The 24,995-nt window shown below is 44.8% G+C and overlaps 1 protein-coding gene across 2 annotated transcripts in view; it reads left to right on the top strand.

Moving 5' to 3' along the window:
- Positions 1-24,995, top strand: part of RFTN1 (raftlin, lipid raft linker 1) — a 205,793-nt gene that overhangs the window by 153,069 nt on the left and 27,729 nt on the right. For both annotated transcript variants that reach the window (XM_082392724.1, XM_082392723.1), the window contains exon 7: positions 8,002-8,117. In XM_082392724.1, the coding sequence (XP_082248850.1) occupies positions 8,002-8,117 (116 nt within the window). The remainder of the gene's footprint in view (positions 1-8,001; positions 8,118-24,995) is intronic.

The following is a 24,995-nucleotide window of genomic DNA, read 5'->3' as shown; positions in this document are numbered from 1 at the left end:
CGCCGAGCCAGCCACGGGTCACGTCCCCACCTTGGGAGAACTGGGGTTTCAAAGGGGAAGCTTTCTCTCTTGCCTGCGCGTGTCAGAGGCAAGCTGAGCCCCAAGGGAGGACACCTTGAACTTGAAAGTTCACGCTGCCATTCGTTGTCTGTCTAGCCATTCTGCCTTTGGCCACCAAGGCTCCGTTACCACCTCCACTCCTCCCCCAACCCCGTTCTCCAACCTTGAGTCCAAAAACACAGATAATGTATACAGTCTTGCTTCAGATTTGACTAGAGTGTTGGAAATGCTGTTATAGCCTCCCTTGGCTTTAAGCTGCATGAAATCCAGCCTTCCTGCCTTGAAGACAGAACATGAAATTTTCCCTGGCAAGTGCAGCCGAGCAGCCTGCGCTGAGCCTGTGACGTCCCCGCAGCAGGGCTGCCCACACGTCGGGCTCTACCGTAGCTGCACATCCCTCCTGGTGACGGCTGCAAAATTCTCAGAACAAAATGCATCTAAACCCACTCAAAATTCAAACGCGGTTTCACCCTGACGTTTCTGATAGGAGGGAGAATGTGACCTGGGAGAAGGGCTTACTGGGTTAGCGCGTTTCTGCTCTAGGAAAGCCCAGGCTTTCCGTTGGCCAGGGAGGAAACATGCATATGTTCTTTTCCCAGAATTTAAAAAAAGAAAAAAAAAAAGCAAGCTAATCATCAGTATAAAAAGAACCTATTTCTAGTAGGATAATTAGTGTCCTTCCAAATAAACCTGGCAGAGCTAGGAGCACATCTTTAAACTGTTTGACATCTGGAAAAGCATCAGTCTTCTTAACTAGACATTTGTGCTTCTGAATATTTTCCACAGGGTCATAAAATGCATGAGAACTTTGTCGCATAAACAAGGTGATGTTTAGCCCGAAGAATCCAGTTAAGACTCCGTCTTATGTTTCCGAGTCTTTACCTCCCAGGACATGGAAAGGCTTGTACCATCCTCGAGGTGGGCTTCTGCTTGTGGCCTCCTGGGCTTCTTTCCTGAGAATGCCCAGGTGTCCTGGGCTGGGCAGGCTGTGGCCTTGGGGTCTGGTAAACTTCAGGCATAGGTGAAAGGGCAGCAGAGTGATGGTAGCACGCCCCTAGCGGCTCCTGTGCGCTGGTCCTCGGCCAAGCAGCTCACACAGCAACTCATCTGATCCCCAAGGCTGAGTGAGGTGGGTTCTGTCGTTACGTCTGTGGAGACCGAGACACAGAGCACTGAAGTCATTGCCACGGTGCCCAGCTGCTAAGTAGCAAGAAAGCGGGTGGAAGAAAGAAGGGTGTGCGTGGGGAAAAGGGACTCGAGGAGAGAAAAGAGGTGGCCTCCTGGCAAGAGGTTGAGGCCCCCGGCTGGGCCCCTGGGGAGGGGAGAGCTGAAAGTCACCCTTAGGGAAGTAGCAGGACCTGGTGGCAGCCAGCAGCGTGGACGAGCCCAGGGGATGCTCAGACAGCAGGACGGATGGACGCACGGAAACACTGCAGCCAGTGAGACAAAGGCCAGAACCTACGCTTCCCAAGGGTGGGAAAGGCCGGGCAGGGAGACCCTCTGCTGAGCTGGCTGCTGCTGAGCACTCGGGTGGGTGCCAGGAGTCTGGGGTAAGGGCGAGGCAGAGCTGGCTGCCCACCTTCTGAAGCTTGTTTTCCCACCAAGGGCTTCCAGGCCGGCAGGGTCCCTGCTGCCATCACTGGCCACCACCAGCTGTCCTTGCCCTGCTCTCACCCCACTTGTCCCCCTGGCCCCGTCCTTGCTCTGCATCCCTCTTGGTCTACCCTTTGCCCTCCCCTCCTTTCCCCACCTTGCTCTGCCCTTGGCCTTGCCCTTGGCTCTGTCCTAGCCCTCCCCCTCCCTCTCCCTGCCCCCTGGCCCTCACCCTCCCCTCGCCCCACCCTCACCCTCTCCTAGCCGGGCAGTCTTTCCGCCTCTGGCAGCATCATCTCTATTCAGCCCATGTTCACAGGTCTTCCATTGTTTCCGAAATGTCCTTTGCAGCAAGTAGTGCAAACCAGAATCCAGTCCAGCAACAGGCACTGCATACGGTGACCACGTCCTTACTGCTCCTTTACCTGGAAGAGTCGTTCTTCATGACCCTGACTGCTTGAAATAAACCTAGCCTCTTAGAATGCCCTGCATTCTGGATTTGTCCGGCCAGGGCCTCCTAATGTTATCTTATTTCTCCAGCCTCTGTTTCCTATAAACTGGAATTTAGTTCTAAGGCCTCGATAAATTAAGCCCTTCGGTCTAGGATACATTCCAGATGCTATTGTGTTTGACGAGCTGTGTCACATCAGGAGACACATTGTACCTAGAAGTCCCTCCTTTCCTACCTCTTTAAAGATTAGCTTTTCCTTAAGACTCTGTCTGATGCCCCAGCTTCACATCAATCCAAATAACATTTGGTATTTGGACCGCATTTTTGATGCCTGGCATAAACCAGATTACCTCGTATTTGCAAAATATTTAAGATTCATCCACATTTTTACACGTCACTGCAGGTCATTTTTTCTCACTGCTGTATGCTGTCCCTTGTGTTGATACATACAGCTTATCCATTTGCACACATATTTTTGTTCTTTCTTTGCCCCATGCAGGAAGGCATGGCCTCTGCACGGATTTGGCCCCAAACAGAAGCCGTAAGGCCATCTCACTGCAACCCCACTGAGATGCACCCAAAACACGAGGGCAGGGAGAGCAGCCTAGTGGTCAGAGCACGCCTGCTCCGTGAGGCTGGGCGCCTAGGCCGCTTATCCCCCGGCTGGAGCACGGCCCCTGGCACATGCTCGTGGTAGCAAAATAAAATATCTGTCACCTGTTGAAAGAGCATAGGCTTTGGAGTCACACAACTACATTTCAGACTGAGATAGGCCCTTGTATGCACTTGAATGTGGACACATGGTTTCACGCCTACAGCTTCCTTCCATCTTCTCACCACTTAGAGGGAATGATAACCTTGCAGAACTTGCGGCGGAGGGAGGGGTTCAATGAGAAGCCATGAACGTGCCTGGCAGAGGGCCTCATAGCCGGCAAGCACCGAATCAGGGCGTTTCCTCCCCATCTGGTCATCTGGTCAGATAAATGACACTGAAGTTGCAGGTTGCCCCTAACTGTAACTTATTCACCGCTTCAAACAGGGACTGCAGGAAGGCAGGCAGGCCAAGAGCAGAAGTGAGGGCTGCAGAAGCAAGAGAAGCAGCAGGCCTGCTCCACTCTTGATAATGTCAGCAGATTAGCTGTGGGGTGATGGGGGAGCTGCACACACCATTGTCCGATTGATTGAGTGCAGCTGCGCGTCCCTGTTACACGGGCGATTATGGCTATGCAGTTGGTACAGGCCACTCCTGGAACCAAGGTGGTGCCGTGAGTGCCATGCTGGTGGGGAAAAGGGGTTTCAAGGGGCCAAGGACATCTGTTATGCCAGTCACCCCAGTGTGGGCATTTAAACCATCCTAGCTTGTTAAAAGGAAAACAGTAACATTTTCTAGTAGACCACATGCATCGACCCCTTGCTATGGCGTGTGCATTTCACGCTGGACTTGGGAGAGGACCAGCACCTAGGGTGAGCCTGAAGGGTAGCTTGCTAGGTGGAGTCTTCGTGTCCCGGAGGCTGCAAGGGAAGAGCAGTTTTCTCATAGAATTTACCTCTTGGGATAATAGGGCAAATCTTCTTTTCTCACATCCTTCTTGTAAAGCATAAGCTTGGAAAGTTAAGGTGGCCTTTTGCCAAAAGACCAGCATCAAATGTTTATACAATGCCAGGGCAAATAGCTTTCTGTGCACAGTAGGGAAGCATCTTTACTTTAATAAAAAAATGCAGTGATAATGGAATGTTTTCCATAGATGGAGGACGATTTAACCTTTTTGCATGGAGAGCTGCACTCTGAGAGAGACCTATGTATACCAGCTCGGAGCACACTACAGCGAGGTTGAGCCAGGAAGGTGATGAAGAGACGGGTGGTGGATGAGGCCGTCAAAACAAGGGGCTCTTTAAAAGCCCAGCTGTCTGCTGTCTGTGGTTCATTGACTTTTTTTGCTGTTACAGATGACCACATTTTGACAGCCATTCTGAACTTGCTGTGTAGTTAAGTGGGTGAATCAGCACTCTGGATTCAGAAGAGCAGAGCAGCGGGCTGAGACGCTGCAGGCAGGACTGAATGAGGAAGGTGGTAAATAAGGACCTGGTTTGTTCCTGCTTCACGGCCCCAAGCCTGGGCCACACAGCCCTCCTCCCAGGCTTGTGACTTGGAGCGAAGGAGGGGATGCCAGGCAGGGGGTAGGAAAGAAATTCTGGATGGGCTGCGCCGTCTCCTTCCCCAGGTGGACCTCAACTCTGTCTATATCATGCTGAGTACTCTAATACTTAGAGCATGCGGTAGGCGCATTTAAAGGGCTTGGAGGCTTTCCAGTAAGGAGATGTGTAGGTAGAGACTTTGGAAATTGGGTATAACATATTTTTGTAGAAGCCTTGAAGAAATGTGTGCTGGGATCATATGCTACTGAAGGATCAGTGAGTATCTTCTGTGTCCCAAGCATCACCAGGTCAGGACTTGGGAAAGCTTTATTCAAAGGGTTTCCGTAGGGCATCCCTACTGTGGCAGGGGCTCCAGCTGGACCTGTGTTACCCAGAACTTGCTAAGTGAGCTGGACTATGGTCCGTGCTTGTCCTGGAGCCCAAAATATTTAAATGTGGTTCAGCCAAAGAGCAGTTCTGTCCTTCCTTGGTCACCTTAGTAAAATGTCTTTTAGGAGGACATTGAACAAACACTTGGGGGGAACTTTTTAGCAGAGCGGATGAGAGAGGCAAGCTTAGCACTTTTGCTAAGGCTGATTGGTAACAGACTCTCGGTATAGGAAACAAATACAAAAATGGAGCATAGTATTGATTAACCCACAGGGATCTTATTTGAAATGGAGTATTGTCTTGTCCAGTAGGAAGAATATTAGGATGAGGCTGCTGTACTCCAGGAATTCCACTCAGAGCTGTGGTTTGTTGAGTTGGTCAGGCCCCTCTATCATTCTGGAACAATCAGGAATATTCCCCAGGCTAAGTGAAGTACACTGGTCTCAGATTTCTTAAGTTTCAATTGGGCATTGTAACAGTCAGATATTGCCAGGATGGTGCTGTGTAACAAACCACTCCAGAGCTCACTGGCTTAAAACAGTAATAATTTATTCTCTCATATTTGTAGGTTGCCTGGAGCAGCTTCTTTGAGGCAGCTGGGCCCACTCTCAGGTCTGTGGATCAGCTGATCTAGGCTAAGCTCCACTGGGGCAGCTCTGTTCCAACAGGCTAGCTGGGGCATGTGCTCTCGAAGTGGTGGCACAGATGTGAGATCAAGTTCAACCACGCCAGTGCTTCGCAAGCCCCTGCTTGTGTCACCCCCACTAAGATCCCACTGGCCAAGCGAGTCACGTGGATAAGCCCCTGGTTGGCTTATCTCCCCACCATTGTCTTAGTCTTGAATTTCTTCTCATGATTCTGCTGCTTGTCTGGTCCTTGGTGGCCCCTCATTCACTCTGCATTTCTATTCAAGCTGTGTCCTCTACCTTGAACTCTCAAACCCCGCAGATCCATATGCCTGGCTTGCAGTTAGTTCATATCTCTACTCAAAGTGGGGGGACCTACCCTGAGCACTTCTTTCAGAAACAGCCGTGCCATTGCCTCTACCTCCATGCAACACCCCGCCCACCCCCACCCCAGCCCACTTTATATTCTCATAGCATTTATCCCCTGGGACATTATGTTTTCTCCCCCTGCAGGGCAGGGGAAGCTCCATGGGGGCGGGGTCTTCATTTGTCACCAGTGATCACGAGAGTACCTGGCACATAATGGGTGCTCAGAATGGACTGAAAACAGTAGGGTTTCTGAGTCAAAGAGGATGGACTTTTGTGTTTCAGTCTTTTGAGATGTTGTTAAGTTGTTCTCTGGAAAGGTTGTGCAGCTAAAATTCCCTTCAGCCCTGGAAGCTTTTTTTTAAAATTAATTAATTAATTAGTTAATTAATTAATTAATTTATGGCTATGTTGGGTCTTCGTTGCTGTGCATGGGCTTTCTCTAGTTGCGGTGAGCGGGGGCTACTCTTCGTTGTGGTGCGCGGACTTCTCATTGCGGTGGCTTCTCTTGCTGTGGAGCACGGGCTCTAGGCACGCGGGCTTCAGTAGTTGTGGCACGTGGGCTCAGTAGTTGTGGCTCTTGGGCTCTAGAGCACAGGCTCAGCAGTTGTGGCACACAGGCTTAGTTGCTCCGCGGCATGTGGGATCTTCCCAGACCAGGGCTCAAACCCGTGTCCCCTGCATTGGCAGGCGGATTCTTAACCACTGCGCCACCAGGGAAGTCCTGGAAACTTTTTACATACAATAAAGGGTGTTAAGCGTAGCCATTTATTTATTACTTATTTTTGTTGTTGCAAATAATTTTCTCATTCTGAGGGCTTTTTGACTGTGCTTGTGAGGTCTGTTGGAAGACAGAAGCTGAAGGTTGCTATATGTTTCCATCTGTCTGTCTTTTTGTGACTTCTGGAAAGTGCTGGCAGTTCCTGAACTCCAGTGTGACTCAGGGGGCTTTCTGTGTTTGTCTCCCTTCCCTTACTGATGAAGAAAAGATCACATTATTGTGTGAATTGTCCTTTACATCACTAAACATATTTTTATGTCTGTTGCCATAACAAAACACCACAGACTGGTTGGCTTGAACAATAGACATTTATTTTCTCATAGATCAGGAGGCTGGACGTCCATGATCAGGGAGTTGGCAAATTCGGTTTCTGGTGAGGCCTCCTTTCCTGACTTGCAGATGGCCACCTTCTCTGTGTCCTCCTATGGGCTTTCCTCTGTGCAAGGTTAGGGGGTTGGGGTGGGTGGTGCTCTGGTGTCTCTTCCTCTTCTTGTAAGGACATCAGTCCTGTTGGACTAGGGCCCACCCTTATGACCTCATTGAACCTTAATTACCCCCGGAAAGGATGTGTTTCCAAATGTACTCACTTTGGAGGATAGAGCTTCAACACATGAATCGGGGGTGGTGGGTGGGGACAGAGTTCAGTCCAGAACAGTGCGACTGAGCAGTGATTTGTAGGATACTGACCAGGAGGAATTCTCTGTCTACAACCCCCTTTCACAGACAAGAAACCAAACCCCTCAAAGGGTCAGATCCCTTTTCCGATAGAGCATGGGCCCAAACCACCTGCTTCTGAGTCCATTCCTCTGTTCCACAGTCCCTCATCTAAGTGAATCTAGGGTATTTAGGACCCATTAACTTAGAAAGTGCCTCATTGAAAGTCTTCTTCAGGGGCAAGGAGCCTGTTGTGTTTTTCTTGACATCCTCACGGCCTGAGACAGTTCTGAATCATGCTATGTTTGATGTAGGTTTGTTGAATTATACGGAACTCAGAACTTTACCATTAACTATAGCAGTGCCCAGGGAAACATTTTCAATGGTAAATCATTTTGAAAAATTCCCCCTTCCCCCAAATTTCACCTCCTGACAAGAGCTGCGTGAAGTGTCCCATGTACTGCACCCACGTCACACAAATGTCGAGGAATCAGCGCATCTGGACTGCGTCTGCAAGCCCAGAGCTGCTGCGTTGCATCTATCCCCACTTCAAAATAATTTCTCTCACCTCAATATAGTTTTCTTCTAAAAACTGTCTCTAAATGACTGCATTTCCCCCGAATAAGTTCTCCCCAGTGCATCCTGACGTTGGAGCATGAAAAGGAAGGTAAACGCGTGAAATCAAATGGTGATTGCTAACAATGAAATTTGGGCTCATAAAATCAAGGATATTATTCAAAACTGCGAGGTAAATTAGTCTCATTCATTCTGATGGGGCTAGACTCTATGGTTGTGTATGCCTTCTTTAATTAACATGCTGAAAAGATGTTCTGATTGGGATTATTAATGAATGCAGTGAAAATTTTTGCTGCTTGTAAGGCTTCTGCCACAGACGGTTTACAGCAACCTCCCTCCACCCCGCCCCGCCTTTTCTTTTTCCACAGATTCCTTACGCGGCTTGACAGATGGAGTATTCATCTTTGAAGCTGTTTCCACAGAAGATAGCAAAACCATGCAGGGCTACGATGCTATTGTAGTGGAACAATGGACGGTTCTGGACGTAAGTGTTGGGATTGGCAGTGGTGCTTTTCTTGTTTGGACAGTGATTGTTTTACCCGCTCGCTCCTCTGAGGGTGGCTGCTGCTGGATGTCGCTTTCCTCTGAGCGGCAGTTGGACCTCCATACACCCTGTGAGGACCCCTTTCGTCCTTTGGTGCCCCTCCTATGCCACCCCCAGTTGGGGGATGGGCCCCACTTTTCCCTTTCTGTAGAAAAAACACATTGTGTGAGCCGGGTAGAAAAGATTCTTCTTTCATTAATTTGAAAGCGCTAAGTGACATAAGTGAGGCAAACGCATAGTTTGCGGCCCCCATAATAATTAGAGCATCATCGTTACTGGAGCTAGACTCTATGGCCCCCTCTGACAGGGGGCCATGGAAATTTATATGCCAGAAGAAATTTATATGCACCTGCGCTCTTAACCTTCACAATAAGTCTGAGTACTGTGATTGCTCCCATTTTACAGATGAGGAAACTGAGGCACAGGGAGGTTAGAACCCTGGCCCATTAAGTGTAGAAGGCGGTCTTTGAGAAACGTTGACCCGCAAGGCCACCAGATTGCTGTGGGCAGAGGAATTCCTCAAGCTGTGTTCCGCTGGGATTTGGGAAGGGGAGAGCTGATTTCTTTCTGAGGTTTGCTGGTGTGTATTTTAAAGGCATTTCTGCAACTGTTGAAACATGGACTTTATAGACCAGTCTCTTGTCCACGCAGCATCTGGGATGTTTGAAGATAGGGGACTGATTTCTGAATGCTCTCAAGTTGGCCCTAGAAGGACACAGGGTTGGCGTCGCTCCGAGGGGCCCTGCCAGACAGGGGGGTCTCTGTGCCAGAGGAGGACAGATGAGGAAGCAGCTCTTGGTGCAGAGTGCGGGGCACTGGGACCCGCCACACCCTTGTGCCCTTTGGCACTGCAGCCTGTGGCCAGTCCCCCGCCTGGAGCTGGGGTGGAGCGCCCCACGGGCACCGTTGCTTAGCCTTTGAGCCTGCAGCCGTTCCGAGGAGGCCTGATGTGGGGAGCAGGGGTGCGGGGGGGCAGCCTGCATCTGAGTAGGGATGGGAAACAGCTGCTTGCAAATGTGACAGAACAGAGGCCACAGAAAAACTGTAATAATCAGAAACAGGAATTCCAAAATCACAGCATCCAGGGCCAGTTAGGTTGGAGGCCAGGGGTCCTGCAGGCATAAGTAGTGAGGAAGGTAAGGAGGTAGGTGATGACCTGCTTTGCCGTCAGGCTCCGCCAGTGACTTCCGCCCACCGTTGGTCCCAGTGAGCCTCCGTACCCCTAACTGGAAACGGGGTGCAGAGGAAGTGAGGCTCTGTCGAAAATGCAGAGTCCAGTGTGGGCACATCATGTCCCCCCTGGGGACCTTAAACTTCCACAACTGTAAGATGGGGCGGTCCGTTCACCCAGCCTGCCACGTGTGGTAGATGCAGGGTCTCAAGGACCCCGTCCGGACAAGCCCATGCTGGCTGCCCTGTACCCACGAGCTGCAGCACTCGGTTTGCTCTGTGACACAGGGCTGTATCAGCAAGCGATGCGTGGCTGCACCAGAAACACGTTGCGTGATTTTGCACGTGTGATCGGCCACAGGGCCATGGGGACGTGTATAAAATCCCTTGCTGTCTGCACATTAAAGTGGCTGTGAAAGGCAGGCTTTGTGGTTTCCTCAATAAAGATGGTTTGATGGCAGTGATCCAAAATTGCCTAGGAAAGTGGTTCTCAAAGTGTGGTCCCAGGACCAGTATCAGCAGCACCTGGAAGTTGTTAGACATGCAGATGCTTGGGCCCCACCCTGGACCTACTGAATGGGAAGCCCTGCGGGTGGGCCCAGCCATCTGGGTTTTAACAGGCTCTCTAGGTGGTTCTGAAGCTTCCTCAGTTTTAGGAACTAGTGTCTGAAAGAACGGTACAGATGCCACTTTGCCCAGATGTCTATGGTCGTGTGATATTTGATGAAAAGGGTGATAGGAAAAGCACCCCAATGATTCGTCTTTCTTCAGCCTTTGAAATATTGAAATTTTAACATGTGACCTTGATATGTAACTGGAGGGAACGCCTACTATCTAAAAAGTCTGTGGGAGGGAATTCCTGGGTAGTCCAGTGGCTAAGACTCTGCACTCCCAGTGCAGGGGGCCCGGGTTCCATCCCTGGTTGGGGAACTAGATCCCACATGCATGCCGCAACTAAAAAGATCCCGCGTGCTGCAACTAAGACCCGGCACAGCCAAACAAATAAATATTTTAAAAAATAAAATGTCTGCAGGAGGGAGATAATGGTTACAAACTCAAGTAAGGACACGGTTGTCATTTTTTGCCCCTGTCAATTTTTTAAATTGTTATTTTTTTAAAACTGAAGTATAGTTGATTTACAGTGTTGTGTTAGTTTCAGGTGTACATCAAAGTGATTCCGTTTTTTATGTATATATAAAGTATGTGGAATATATAAAGTATATATATATATATTCTACATACTTATATATTCTTTTTCATATTCTTCTCCCTTATAGGCTACTACAGAATACTGCGTATAGTTCCCTGTGCTACACATAGGTCCTTGTTGGTTACTTATTTTATATATAGTAGTGTGTATATGTTAATCCCAAACGACTAATTTATCCCTCCCCACCTTTCCCCTTTGATAACCATAAATTTGTTGTCTATGTCTGTGGGTCTATTTCTGTTTTATATTTAAAGTTAATTATATCTTTTTTTAGGATTCTACATGTAAGTGATATCATATGATATTTGTCTTTCTCTGTCTGTCTCACTTACTATGATGATCTCTCGGTCCATCCATGTTGCTGCAGATGGCATTACTTCATCCTTTTTTATGGCTGAGTAATATTCCATTGTGTATATACACCACGTCTTCTTTATCCATTCCTCTGTCGATGGATGTTCATCTTTGTTTCCCAAGGCATCCAGTAAATGCTTCCTGAATCGGGTTGAAAGCCTTTTGGTTCAGCCCAAGGGTAGACCAGTGTTTCTCAAAATTGAGCTTGTGTCTATCTGGAAAGCTTTTTAAAAGACACACGTCCAGGCTCTGCCCCCGAGTTTCCTATTCAGCCCACTGTGAGAATCAATCCCTGCCTTAGAGGAGCCACGTGTATGCAGCTGTTACCAGCACAGCCCAGCAGGGTCCAGTCTGGGGTGGGCTTGCCCCTGGCCCAGCAATTGGAAGAGCTCTGTCCGACCCACAGACAGCTGCTCCTCTGCACGTGCCTCTGGCTGTGCGGGGGGGCGGGGGGGGGAGTCCAGCTCCCTTACCTCTATCCTCGAGACCATCCCCTTCCTCTCCTCCCCACCCTTATGGCCTCTGGGGAAGGCCTTTCCTGTTCAAGCCCTGGGCAGGTCCCTCTTGGCTTGTGGTTGATCCTGCTTTTCTGGCAGCCACTCTCCTCCCGGAGCCTCCCAGGACTCTGACCACAAAGTATCTCTAACCAGCTTTTTCTCTTTTCTCACAGTTGGGACTGACGTGTCCCTTTCCTGCCCCTTTACTCCTCTGCCCGTTAATATCCTCAAGCTCCGTGTGCAGATGTGCCAGTCTAATTCGGCCACATCTTCCTGGCTTTCCTCTCCCCCGCACCCCAGACCACACACACACACAGACACACACACTTTCACAAGACAACCTACCTGGCTCTTTGCAGCTCTGCAGACAGTGCGGTATGTTGGAAAGAGAATGTGGATTCTCGAGTCTGGCCCGGGTAGGCTTCCTGCTCTCTTATTTCTTGCTGAGTGTATGAAAAGGAAACCACCCCCTCTTTGCTTTTCCATTTTTCAATTGTATAAATGGAGACACGGGTAACAACCTCTCGAAGTCGATGAGAATGAAAAGAGATAACGTATTTAAAAGTTGTGAATGTCGTACTTGGCATAGAGTAAGTAAATACTGTTTTCTTGTATCGGTCACCCGGGATCATCAATTAGAAAGATCGTCTGCCTATTGCATTGATCTTGTTCTAAAAGCACAGAGGAGGCTGGGCTAGGGAACATGTGGAGTCAAACGCAAATAATTGCATTTTTCTCAGTTGGAAAGCTATGGCCTAAAATTAAAGGCAGTTGTGAATGGGATGAAAGTCCATCCATAGGGCATTTATAACATGTATTTGGCTTATGCTCTATGAGTTTACAGTCTAGAGTGTGAGCAGAAACGGTGATTCTTTGAAAGGAAAGGGGGAAGCTACATAGACAAATAGGTGAAGAGGAAGAGAGAGGCAGAGAAAGGGACCATCGTCTTCTCTCTGTCTGCACATCCTTCAGCCTGACCGCCCAGTGGACGTGGAGGACCACCAGGAGCTGGTGAGCCATAGAGCCTCTCCGTCCTCATCCTGCTCCCTGGAGTGTCTTCTAGCTCACAAGTGCTTCTTGTGAAATTTGCCATCAGAACTGAACATAAGACAGTAGGGAAAGTGCTTTGAGTTGATGCGGTTGTCTTGGGAGCTGGTGGGTTAACTGAAAAAGTCACTGAAAAAGAACCAAAGAAAATCATATTCAGAGTGAAGGATTGGGAGTTTGGGATTAGCAGATGCAAACTTTTTTTTTTTTAATTTCAAATACATATATAATTTTTCCAAGTCTCCAAAGACTTTTTTTTGTTAGTTTCTCCTCTATAACAAAGTGAATCAGCTATACGTATATATATATATCCCCATATCTCCTCCCTCTTGCATCTCCCTCCCACCCTCCCTATCTCGCCCCTCTAGGTGGTCACAAAGCACCGAGCTGATCTCCCTGTGCTATGTGGCTGCTTCCCACTAGCTATCTATTTCACATTTGGTAGTGTATATTTGTCCATGCCACTCTCTCACTTCGTCCCAGCTTACCCTTCCCCCTCCCCGTGTCCTCAAGTCCATTCTCTACGTCTGCATCTTTATTCCTGTCCTGCCCCTAGGTTCTTCAGAAACTTTTTTTTTTTTTTTTTAGATTCCATATATATGTGTTAGCATACAGTATTTGTTTTTCTCTTTCTGACTTACTTCACTCTGTATGACAGTCTCTAAGTCCATCCACCTCACTACAAATAACTCAATTTCATTTCTTTTTATGGCTGCATAATATTCCATTGTATATATGTGCCACATCTTCTTTATCCATTCATCTGTCAATGGACACTTAGGTTGCTTCCATGTCCTGGCTATTGTAAATAGAGCTGCAATGAACATTGTGGTACATGACACTTTTTGAATTATGGTTTTCTCAGGGTATATGCCCAGTAGTGGGATTGCTGGGTCATATGGTAGTTCTATTTTTAGTTTTTTAAGGAACCTCCATACTGTTCTCCATAGTGGCTCTATCAATTTACATTCCCACCAACAGTGCAAGAGGGTTCCCTTTTCTCCACACCCTCTCCAGCATTTATTGTTTGTAGATTTTTTGATGATGGCCATTCTGACTGGTGTGAGATGATATCTCATTGTAGTTTTCATTTTCATTTCTCTAATGATTAGTGATGTTGAGCATCCTTTCATGTGTTTGTTGGCAATCTGTGTATCTCCTTTGGAGAAATGTCTATTTAGGTCTTCTGCCCATTTTTGGATTGGGTTGTTTGTTTTTTTGATATTGAACTGCATGAGCTGCTTGTAAATTTTGGAGATTAATCCTCTGTCAGTTGCTTCATTTGCAAATATTTTCTCCCATTTCAAGGGCTGTCTTTTCGTCTTGTTTCTGCCTTCCTTTGCTGTGCAAAAGCTTTTAAGTTTCATTAGGTCCCATTTGTTTATTTTTGTTTTTATTTCCATTTCTCTAGGAGGTGGGTCAAAAAGGATCTTGCTGTGATTTATGTCATAGAGTGTTCTGCCTATGTTTTCCTCTAAGAGTTTTATAGTGTCTGGCCTTACATTTAAGTCTTTAATCCATTTTGAGTTTATTTTTGTGTATGGTGTTAGGGGATGTTCTAATTTCATTCTTTTACATGTAGCTGTCCAGTTTTCCCAGCACCACTTATTGAAGAGACTGTCTTTTCTCCACTGTATATTCTTGCCTCCTTTATCAAAAATAAGGTGACCATATGTGCATGGGTTTATCTCTGGGCTTTCTATCCTGTTCCATTGATCTGTACTTCTGTTTTTGTGCCAGTACCATACTGTCTTGGTTACTGTAGCTTTGTAGTATAGTCTGAAGTCCAGGAGCCTGATTCCTCCAGCTCCGTTTTTCTTTCTCAAGATTGCTTTGGCTATTCGGGGTCTTTTGTGTTTCCATACAACTTGTGAAATTTTTTGGGGTATATGCCCAGTAGTGGGATTGCTGGGTCATATGTTTTTTTTTTTTTTTTCTAGTTCTGTGAAAAATGCCATTGGTAGTTTGATAGGGATTGCATTGAATCTGTAGATTGCTTTGGGTAGTATAGTCATTTTCATGATGTTGATTCTTCCAATCCAAGAACATGGTACATCTCTCCATCTGTTTGTGTCATCTTTAATTTCTTTCATCAGTGTCTTACAGTTTTCTGCATACAGGTCTTTTGTCTCCTTCAGTAGCTTTATTCCTAGGTATCTTATTCTTTTTGTTTCAGTGGTAAATGGGAGTGTTTCCTTAATTTCTCTTTCAGATTTTTCATCATTAGTGTATAGGAATGCAAGAGATTTCTGTGCATTCATTTTGTATCCTGCTACTTTACCAAATTCATTGATTAGCTCTAGTAGTTTTCTGGTAGCATCTTTAGGATTCTCTATGTATAATATCATGTCATCTGCAAACAGTGACAGTTTTACTTCTTCTTTTCTGATTTGGATTCCTTTTATTTCTTTTTCTTCTCTGATTATTGTGGCTAAAACTTCCAAAACTATGTTGAATAATAGTGGTGAGAGTGCACAACCTTGTCTTGTTCCTGATCTTAGAGGAAATGGTTTCAGTTTTTCACCATTGAGAACGATGTTGGCTGTGGGTTTGTCATATATGGCCTTTATTATGTTGAGGAAAGTTCCCTCTATGCCTACTTTCTGCTGAGTTTTTATCATAAATGGGTGTTGAGTTTTGTCAAAAGCTTTTTCTGCATCTATTGAGATGACCATATAGTTTTTCTCCTTCAGTTTGTTAATATGGTTTATCACATTGATTCATCTGCATATATTGAAGAATCCTTGCATTCCTGGGATAAACCCCACTTGATCATGGTGTATGATCCTTTTAATGTGCTGTTGGATTCTGTTTGCTAGTATTTTTGCATCTATGTTCATCAGCGATATTGGCCTGTAGTTTTCTTTTTTTATGACATCTTTGTCTGGTTTTGGTGGCCTCCTAGAATGATTTTGGGAGTGTTCCTCCCTCTGCTATATTTTGGAAGAGTTTAAGAAGGAAAGGTGTTAGCTCTTCTCTAAATGTCTTATAGAATTCGCCTGTGAAGCCATCTGATCCTGGGCTTTTGTTTGTTGGAAGATTTTTAATCACAGTTTCAATTTTAGTGCTTGTGATTGGTCTGTTTATGTTTTCTATTTCTTCAAGGTTCAGTCTTGGAAGGTTGTGCTTTTCTAAGAATTTGTCCATTTCTTCCAGGTTGTCTATTTTATTGGCATATAATTGTTTGTAGTAATCTCTCATGATACTTTGTATTTCTGCAGTGTCAGTTGTTACTTCTCCTTTTTCATTTCTAATTCTATTGATTTGAGTCTCCTCTTTCTTTTTCTTGATGTGTCTGGCTAATGGATTATCAATTTTGTTTATCTTCTCAAAGAACCAGGTTTTAGTTTTATTAATCTTGGCTTTTGTTTCCTTCATTTCTTTTTCATTGATTTCCGATCTAAACTTTATGATTTCTTTCCTTCTGCTAACTTCGGGGTTTTTTTTGTTCTCCTCTCTCTAATTGCTTTAGGTGTAAGGTTAGGTTGTTTATTTGAGATATTTCTTGTTTCTTGAGATAGGATTGTATTGCTATGAACTTCCCTCTTAGAACTGCTTTTGCTGCATCCCATAGGTTTTGGGTCATCATGTTTTCATTGTCATTTGTTTCTAGGCATTTTTTGATTTCTTTAGTGATCTCTTGGTTATTAAGTAGTGTATTGTTTAGCCTCCATGTTTTTGTATTTTTTACAGATTTTTTCCTGTAATTGATATCTAGTCTCATAGCGTTGTGGTCAGAAAAGATACTTGATACGATTTCAGTTTTCTTAAATTTACCAAGGCTTGATTTGTGACCCAAGATATGATATATCCTGGAGAATGTTCCATGAGCACTGGAGAAGAAAGTGTATTCTGTTGTTTTTGGATGGAATGTCCTATAAATATCATTTAAGTCCATCTTGTTTAAAGTATCATTTAAAGCTTGTGTTTCCTTATTTATTTCATTTTGGATGATCTGTTCTTTGGTGAAAGTGGGATGTTAAAGTCCCCTACTATGATTGTGTTACTGTCGATTTCCCCTTTTATGGCTGTTAGCATTTGCCTTATGTATTGAGGTGCTCCTATGTTGCATGCATAAATATTTACAATTGTTAAATCTTCTTCTTGGATTGATCCCTTGATCATTATGTAGTGTCCTTCTTTGTCTCTTGTAATAGTCTTTAGTTTAAAGTCTATTTTGTCTAATATGAGAATTGCTCCTCCAGCTTTCTTTTGATTTCCATTTGCATGGAATATCTTTTTCCATCCCCTCACTTTCAGTCTGTATGTGTCCCTAGGTCTGAAGTGGGTCTCTTGTAGACAGCAAATATATGGGTCTTGTTTTTGTATCCATTCAGCCAGTCTATGTCTTTTGATTGGAGCATTTAATCCATTTACATTTAAGGTAGTTATGGATATGTATGTTCCTATTCCCATTTTCTTAATTGTTTTGGGTTTGTTATTGTAGGTCTTTTCCTTCTCTTGTGTTTCCTGCCTAGAGACGTTCCTGTAACATTTGTTGTAAAGCTGGTTTGGTGGTGCTGAATTCTCTTAACTTTTGCTTGTCTGTAAAGGTTTTAATTTGTCCGTAGAATCTGAATGAGATCTTTGCTGGGTAGAGTAATCTTGGTTGTAGGTTTTTCCCTTTCATCACTTTAAATATGTCCTGCCACTCCCTTCTGGCTTGCAGATTTTCTGCTGAAAGATCAGCTGTTAACCTTATGGGGATTCCCTTGTATGTTATTTGTTGTTTTTCCCTTGCTGCTTTTAATATTTTTTCTTTGTATTTAATTTTTGATAGTTTGATCAATATGTGTCTTGGCGTGTTTCTAACTGGATTTATGCTGTATGGGATTCTCTGCGCCTCCTGGACTTGACTATTTCCTTTCCCATATTAGGGAAGTTTTCAACTATAATCTCTTCAAATATTTTCTCAGTCCCTTTCTTTTTCTCTTCCTCTTCTGGGACCCCTATAATTCGAATGTTGGTGTGTTTAATGTTGTCCCAGAGGTCACTGAGACTGTCCTCAATTCTTTTCATTCTTTTTTCTTTATTCTGCTCTGTGGTAGTTATTTCCACTATTTTATCTTCCAGGTCACTTATCTGTTCTTCTGCCTCAGTTATTCTGCTATTTATTCTTTCTAGAGAATTTTTAATTTCCTTTATGGTGTTGTTCATCATTGTTTGTTTGCTCTTTAGTTCTTCTCTGTCCTTGTTACACATTTCTTGTATTTTCTCCATTCTGTTTCCAAGATTTTGGATCATGTTTATTATCATTACTCTGAATTCTTTTTCAGGTAGACTGCCTATTTCCTCTTCATTTGTTTGGCCTGGTGGGTTTTTACCCTGTTCCTTCGTCTGCTGTGTGTTTCTCTGTCTTCTCATTTTGCTTAACTTACTGTGTTTGGCGTCTCCTTTTCGCAGGCTGCAGGTTCGTAGTTTCCGTTGTTTTTGGTGCCTGCCCAGTGGCTAAGGTTGGTTCAGTGGGTTTTGTAGGCTTCCTGGTGGAGGGAACTGGTGCCTGTGTTCTGGTGGATGAGGCTGGGTCTTGTCTTTCTGGTGGGAAGGACTGCATCCGGTGGTGTGTTTTGGGGTGTCTGTGACCTTATTATGATTTTAGGCAGCCTCTCTGCTAATGGGTGGGGTTGTGTTCCTGTCTTGTTGGTTGTTTGGCATAGGGTATCCAGCACTGTAGCTTGCTGGTCGTTGAGTGGAGCTGGGTCATAGCATTGAGATGGAGATCTCTGGGAGAGCTTTCACCGTTTGATATTACGTGGAGCTGGGAGGTCTCTGGTGGACCAATGTCCTGAACTCGGCTCTCCCACCTCAGAGGCACAGGCCTGACACCCAGCCAGAGCACCAAGACCCTGTCAGCCACATGGCTCAGAAGAAAAGGGAGAAAAAAAGAAAGAAAGAAAGAAAATAAATAAAATAAAGTTATTAAAATAAAAAATAAAGAAATTATTAAAAATAAAAAATTGAAAAGTGATAATAAAAAGAAAGACGAGAGCAACCAAACCAAAAAACAAATCCACCAATGATAACAAGCACTAAAAACTATACTAAAAAAAAAAAAAAAAAAAAAAAAAGGACAGACAGAACCCTAAGACAAATGGTAAAAGCAAAGCTATACAGACAAAATCACACAAAGAAGCATACACATACACACTCACAAAAAGAGAAAAAGGAAAAAAATATATATATCTTTTGGGAAGTCTGAGGTCTTCTGCCAGCGTTCAGTAGGTGTTCTGCAGGAGTTGTTCCACATGTAGATGTATTTGTGGGGAGGAAGGTGATCTCCATGTCTCACTCCTCCACCATCTTGAAAGTCTCCCTCACCACAAGTTCAGATGCAAACTATTATATATAGGATGGATAAACAACAAGGTCCTACTGTATAGCACAGGGAACTATGTTCAATATCCTGTGATAAACCATAATGGAAAACAATATATATATGTATAACTGAGTCACTTTGCTATACAGCAGAAATTAACACAACATTGTACATCAACTATACTTCAATTAAATTTTTTTAAAAGAGAAAAAAGCATATTCACATCTTACACATTTTAATATATAATATGTAAGTACATATCCGTGTGCCAATCTTTTTGAGTTTGGAGTCTGTTGATTAGAATCCCACTTCATTCTTCTTTTATAAACCAAAGTGTGCAGTCACTGATGGCCAGCGTTAGTGTCTTTAAAGTGTAGCAAAGGGATTTGACTGCAGAATCCTTCTGTTTTCAAGATTTTTTTTCCTGGTCTTTTCCAGCCCGCTCCGCCCCGCCAGACAGTGGCCACAGTTGTTATTTTTAAGCAACTGTCCTTTGTCAGGTCTCTTCAAAGCATTCTATCTAGTTTTCCTAGAAACAACTTCTTTGCACTTCCTATCCGTTTTAAATAATTTAAATTAAGACACGTAGCTGTGATCATGGGTCTAACTGACCTGAACAGGTGTGGGAGCATGGAAGACTTACCCTGGAAGTGTTCACCTGCACAGCATCCTGGGATCCAAAGGGCATCGTGAAGGGCAGCCCACTACCTGCAAGAACCTGGTCTCGCTACAGCTGGACCTGGGCTTCTGCTAGTGCAGCTGGAGATTGAATGGACTTTGGGGGCACCTGTTACAGCCTGTGAACACCCACAGTTCTCATCCCGTGAGGCGCTGTTGTCAGGTTTTGTCTTCATCCTCCATCTGTGTGTTCAGTCTGCTGTTGAATCGCCTCCCATTGGTTTCTGCCCATTTTTACAGCCTGCTGAGACATTTGTGATCATGACAGTATCATCTTGCGTCTGGGGGATCGTCCCAGCCCTGGCTTCTCTGAGCATTTCCTACGTAGGGTTACTCCTGTCTGATCCAGTGTCCAACAGGTGGATGGAGGACACGGTCCTTTGGCATGCTGTGGGAATCTCTCCCCCAGGCCCTAATGTGGCCCCAGCCCCATCTGCAGAGGTTTCAGATGGCCCTGTCATTCCACCCAGCGGTCACCATCTTGTCCCTGAAGGACTCATGAGAGGCTTGATAAGACGCATCTGTGTAATTGGAACCCACTCTGAGGTACACTCCACCCCACCTGTCCCACAACCCTATCCAACAACTCATACGTCCCCCTTTTTCTGCATGGACATCCGCAGCCTTCTGGGCATCAATCTTCTGTTTCCAAGGGCTCCCGACCATCCACGTAACGGTCCACACTGTGATTTGCCAGGGAGTAACGTCAGTGTCTGCAGTGTCTAGAATTCACCACCTTCTGCTCCTACAAGGGAGTCAATATTTGTTCCTTTTAAACCATCTGGCATTTTTTTTCATTGCCACAATTTCTCCAAGATAATTATTTTGGTTCTGAGATCATAGCCTTTAGTGCCAAAGATAGCAGGTCTCTGCCTTGTTTCTGTGGTACAGAAGATTTTCCCGTGGATGGTCACTGCCGTGAAAGGACCAGGCCCGCCCTCCCAGGTGGTAACCCCACTCCTTCCGACCCAGAGCAAACCGCAGCTCAGATGAGTCTGCCAGTGGCTGGGACAACAGAACGTCTATTCTCCCAGCTTTCACTTTGATCAAGTTCCTTGCATCTACCTTTGATAGTGACATGCCAGTGTGCTGAGCACCTTTTCCTTAAAATGGAATTCTTCTCGGCTTGATGAATTTTAAATTCGTCATTTAAAAAATTGAGGTTTGCTTGGGAGGGCAGGTTGCCAACCTCTATGAAAAATTTTCAATGCCCACCCCTACCCACCCCTACGCAAGTCCACACCTCACATCCATCTCTTTTGGAGAAACAGAGGCATTTGTTCACAAGAATGCTGATACCAGGACATGGTTTCAGCATTATTAGTAACAGGAAAAAGGAAACAAGGTGCACGTCCATCAGTAGGGGAAGGGTTAAATAGTGGATGGTGCACCCTTACTATGCATGCAGTCATTCTGTACAGACTGACACGGAAGGAACTCCAGGAAATGTTGTCCAGTGGGGAAACAAGTTGCAGAAGAACCGTGATGGTTAATTTTATGGGACAACCTGGCCAGGCTGTGGTACCCAGTTGTTTGGTCAAACACCAGTCTAGATGTTGCAGTGAAGGTGTTTTTTTAGATGCGATTAACATTCAAATCAATAGACTTTGAGCAAAGCAGATGACTAACCCTCCATAATGCGAGTGGGCCTCATCCAGTCAGCTGAGACATCAAGAGAGGGCCAGCCCTGCAGGCTTTGAACTTGTCAGCACCCCAATCACATGAGCCAATTCCTCCAAATCAATCTATCAATCTCTCTCTGTCTCTGTCTCTTTGTCGCTATCTATCTGTCTAAAAGTCTGTCTCTCTGTTCTCTATCCATTCTGTTGGTTCTGTCTCTCAGGAGAACCCTGACCAGTACAGAGATACCCTCACCAGTGTGATGCCATTAATGGGGAAAAACACTTCACAGAATAATATGATGTATATTGTGTGGGAATATGTAAATGCAGAAAAAGGCCAGGACGAGCGGCCACCAAGCTGATGATGGTGGCTACATGTGACTTGGCATGGAAGGGTGGAAGGCAGCTTTATCTGGAATATTTTCATTTTTATGTAGAGAAATATTCCTTTTACTTGGGTAAGTAAAAGTTAGTTTTTAGATGATAGCTAGTTCTGTCTCTCCATAGCCTTTCTTCTCTTAGGTTTTAGGTGTGCTTATTTTCTCCTTGTGGAAAAGAAAGTAAAATAGGAGTTGAGTAATTCCACTTTCTGTTGTCTTCCACATATTTTTTTTTCTTGTACAACTTCTTGTTTTGAACATAATTTGTTATTGAAGTATAGTTAATTTACAATGTTTCAGGTGTACAGCAAAGTGATTCAGTTATATATATTTTCTTTTTCAGAGTCTTTTCCATTATAGGTCATTACAAGATATTGAATGTAGTTCCCTGTGCTGTACGGTAGGCCCTTGATGTTTATCCATTTTATATATAGTAGTGTGTATCTGCTAATCCCAAACTCCTAATTTATCCCTTCCCCACTTTCCCCTTTGGTAACCATAAGTTTGTTTTCTACGTCTGTGGGTCTATTTCTGTTTTGTAAATAAGTTCATTTGAATCGTTTTTTTAGATTCCACATATAAGTGATGTCATATGTGGTGGTCATGGGTATCAATCAGGATGCTTTCCACTGTCAAGGCAGAGTATCCACCTGGCAGTGGCTTGAACAGTAGGGATTTGTCATCGCATCTCACCAGGCAGCAAGTCTGGAGGAAGGTGGGGGGTTGCAGCGTCATCTTTTTCAGCAGCTTGAGGACATCATCAGGGACCCGGGGACTGTCACCTTCTGCATCCCGGTCCTCAGCTTGTCTGCTAGGTCTCCCCTTAGGACCCTAATCCCAAGGTGGCTGCAGCAGTTCCCAAGCATCTCATGGGAACATGATGACAGTTGGAAAGAAGAGGGCATTTCCTGCCATGTGCCCTTTTTTATTAGCAAGTAAGACCTTTCCCAGGAACTCCCAAGCAGAGTTTCCCTTCTGTCCCATTGGCTGGGTCACAGACACACGTCACTGTCAAGATCATGGTGAGCTGGGCTGGAGAGGGTGTCAGCCAGGAAGGCGGACCTGGACTATTGGCCTTGGCAACCAACAGTTTGCCACTGAGTGGGACAGAAGGCAGGGATGCTCCTAGAAGTATTTTAAAGAAGACTAAACTTGGACTTGGTGACAGCTTGGAGAGTGGGATGACAAAGGAAGAATTTGACTTTTACTCTCTATCTGCACTCTTTTTCTTCCATAAACTCAATGGTCCTGTTTTCTCAGATTCCCATATTTCACTTCCTATGCAAAATTTAGTCATATAAGTAAGTTAGGCCTTTTAAAAATTGATTCAACACAAATAAATATTGAGTTCCTACTGTGTGTCAGCCACTGTGAAAATGTGATGAATGGATTCAATCCAGGCAGGAAGGATTGATTCCTTTAACTGGGGGGAAGAAGTGCAGTCATTAAAAATGAATGCTCACCCCCTGGTCTTTCCACACCCATAAATAACTTCTCTTCCTTGTCAGGCTTCCTGAGGGGTGGTGAGAGGCCCTAAATCACCGGGAACCTTTTAAGGCTGATGAGAGGGGAGAGGCAAGTGTGTGGTCTGGTGAAGACCATGGGGCAAAGCGAATTTAGAACCTGGCTGCAGAGAAAGAGAGAGTGAAGGAAATCATCACGTTTTCAGAATCATGGGACAAATGCATTTTTTAAACAGTAGTATGCTTTAAAACATCCAGTGCATGACAAAAAAGAGGCAACCCTCAATGTGATAAGAAGGGCTTTATCTTTAGGTTTTCCCAATGTGTTTGGGATTAGAAGGGTGGCAGATGATTCTATAAGAGTTTTAAACACACACACACAATTTATTGTCTTACAGTTTCTGAAGGTCAGAAGTCAGGGTGAGCTCAACTGGGTCCTCTCCTTTGGGTCTCATAAGGCTGAAATCAGGGCTTGGCAGGGCTGTGTTCCTTATTGGAGGCTCTGGGGGAAGAATCTGCTCCCAAGCTCATCCAGGTTGTTGACCAAATCCAGCTCCTCATGGTTGTAGGACTGAGGTCCTTGCTTCCTTGCTGGCTGCCAGCCAAGGGCTGGTCTTTGCTCCTGAGAACTGCCTGCATTCCTTCTCATGACCCCTATAATAATTTTTTAAATGCATAGACAGCCTCGGAGCCACAGGTGAGGACAGGGCAAATGGTTCTGCAAGAACTTAGTATATTAAATTAATGAGTATAGAGGGTTGGAGGGTGTTCTTGTAATTAAGTGATCATTCATCACCCTTCCTTGGAATTTGTCCTTTTTAAATTCACTTGGCAAGAATTTTAGTAAAATGAAATACAAAGGAAGGGCCTGCTTCCTTTGGAACTGCTTAAGGGGCTACACTCAGTATGAACATCTTTAATTGGATGGGGGTCTTTCTTCGTGGGCCCTATGATGCCATCCTGTGCCTTGTCCTGTTTCACGTCATTTTCAGTGCCTTGTGTAGAGACCGAGGTGATGGGGGAACCTGTGGGAGGCTGTGGAGTATACTGGATGGCTGTCAAGAGCCAAAGAACAGGAATGCCCTTGGTCTCCACAAGAACATTTCAGTTGGGCACGGAGTGGGTGGGGGAGGGAAGAATTGAGGGAATCGTTGAGAGCGGGGAGTGGGGAAGATTCTGGACAACCCACCCATGTCAGTGGGAACCAGAGCTGCTTTTTCTGAATCTATCTGCTTTTACATATGGGGCTTCTAAATTAGATTACCTTGATGTTTGTGGAAAGCCTCCCACTACTTTTTAAAAAACGGAAAAGAAACAAAACAAGAAACCTTGAAAATTACTTATCTAATCCAGCTTCTTTTTTGAGTAGGTTTCCCTGATTTCTTAAACTCCTTCCAATCTCATTATCTACTAGTTTATCAATGTTAGGTCAAAACCATCCCAATAAAATGTAATGGGATACATTTAAGTATAAAAAAATCAATTGTATTTAAGTGCAAAAAAATCAATAACACAGCATGGAGAATACCTGATTTGAAAGCAATTGTAATGAATAAGTTTAATTCAGGTGAACAGTGTACCCACTACTCCTCTCCAAATACTCCAGACACTCTGAGCTGTGACCGAGTGGGGTTTTCCAGATCACACCCTGGTTACTTGTCCCTCCAATTGTGTTCTCTCCTGCCCTCTGCTGAGTCCCCCCTCGACGTCTGAGGTCCTTGCCCTTCCTGGCCCAACTCTTTGTGACATCATCTTTGATGCTGTCGGCTGGATTTGCGCTCCCTTCCTTTCAGCACTTTTGGCACCATGTTCCACCTTCCTTAGAGCTATTTAATTTTTTGTTTTAATTTATTTTATTGAAGTATAATTGATTTACAATGTTGTGTGGTTTTCTACTGTACAGCAAAGTGATTCAGTTATGCATATATATGTCTACTCTTTTTCATATTCTTTTCCATTATGGTTTATCACAGGATACTGAATATAGTTCCCTGTGCTATACAGTAGGACCTTGTTGTCTATCCATTCTATATATAATAGTTTGCATCTGCTAACCCCAAACTCCCAATCCATCCCTCCTT

The sequence above is a fragment of the Balaenoptera borealis genome, assembly GCF_965194805.1.
Source record: "Balaenoptera borealis genome assembly, chromosome: 5".
Taxonomy (NCBI): Eukaryota; Metazoa; Chordata; class Mammalia; order Artiodactyla; family Balaenopteridae; genus Balaenoptera; species Balaenoptera borealis.
Note: the sequence above shows the minus strand (reverse complement) of the source record. Positions and strands in the feature narration are given on the sequence as shown.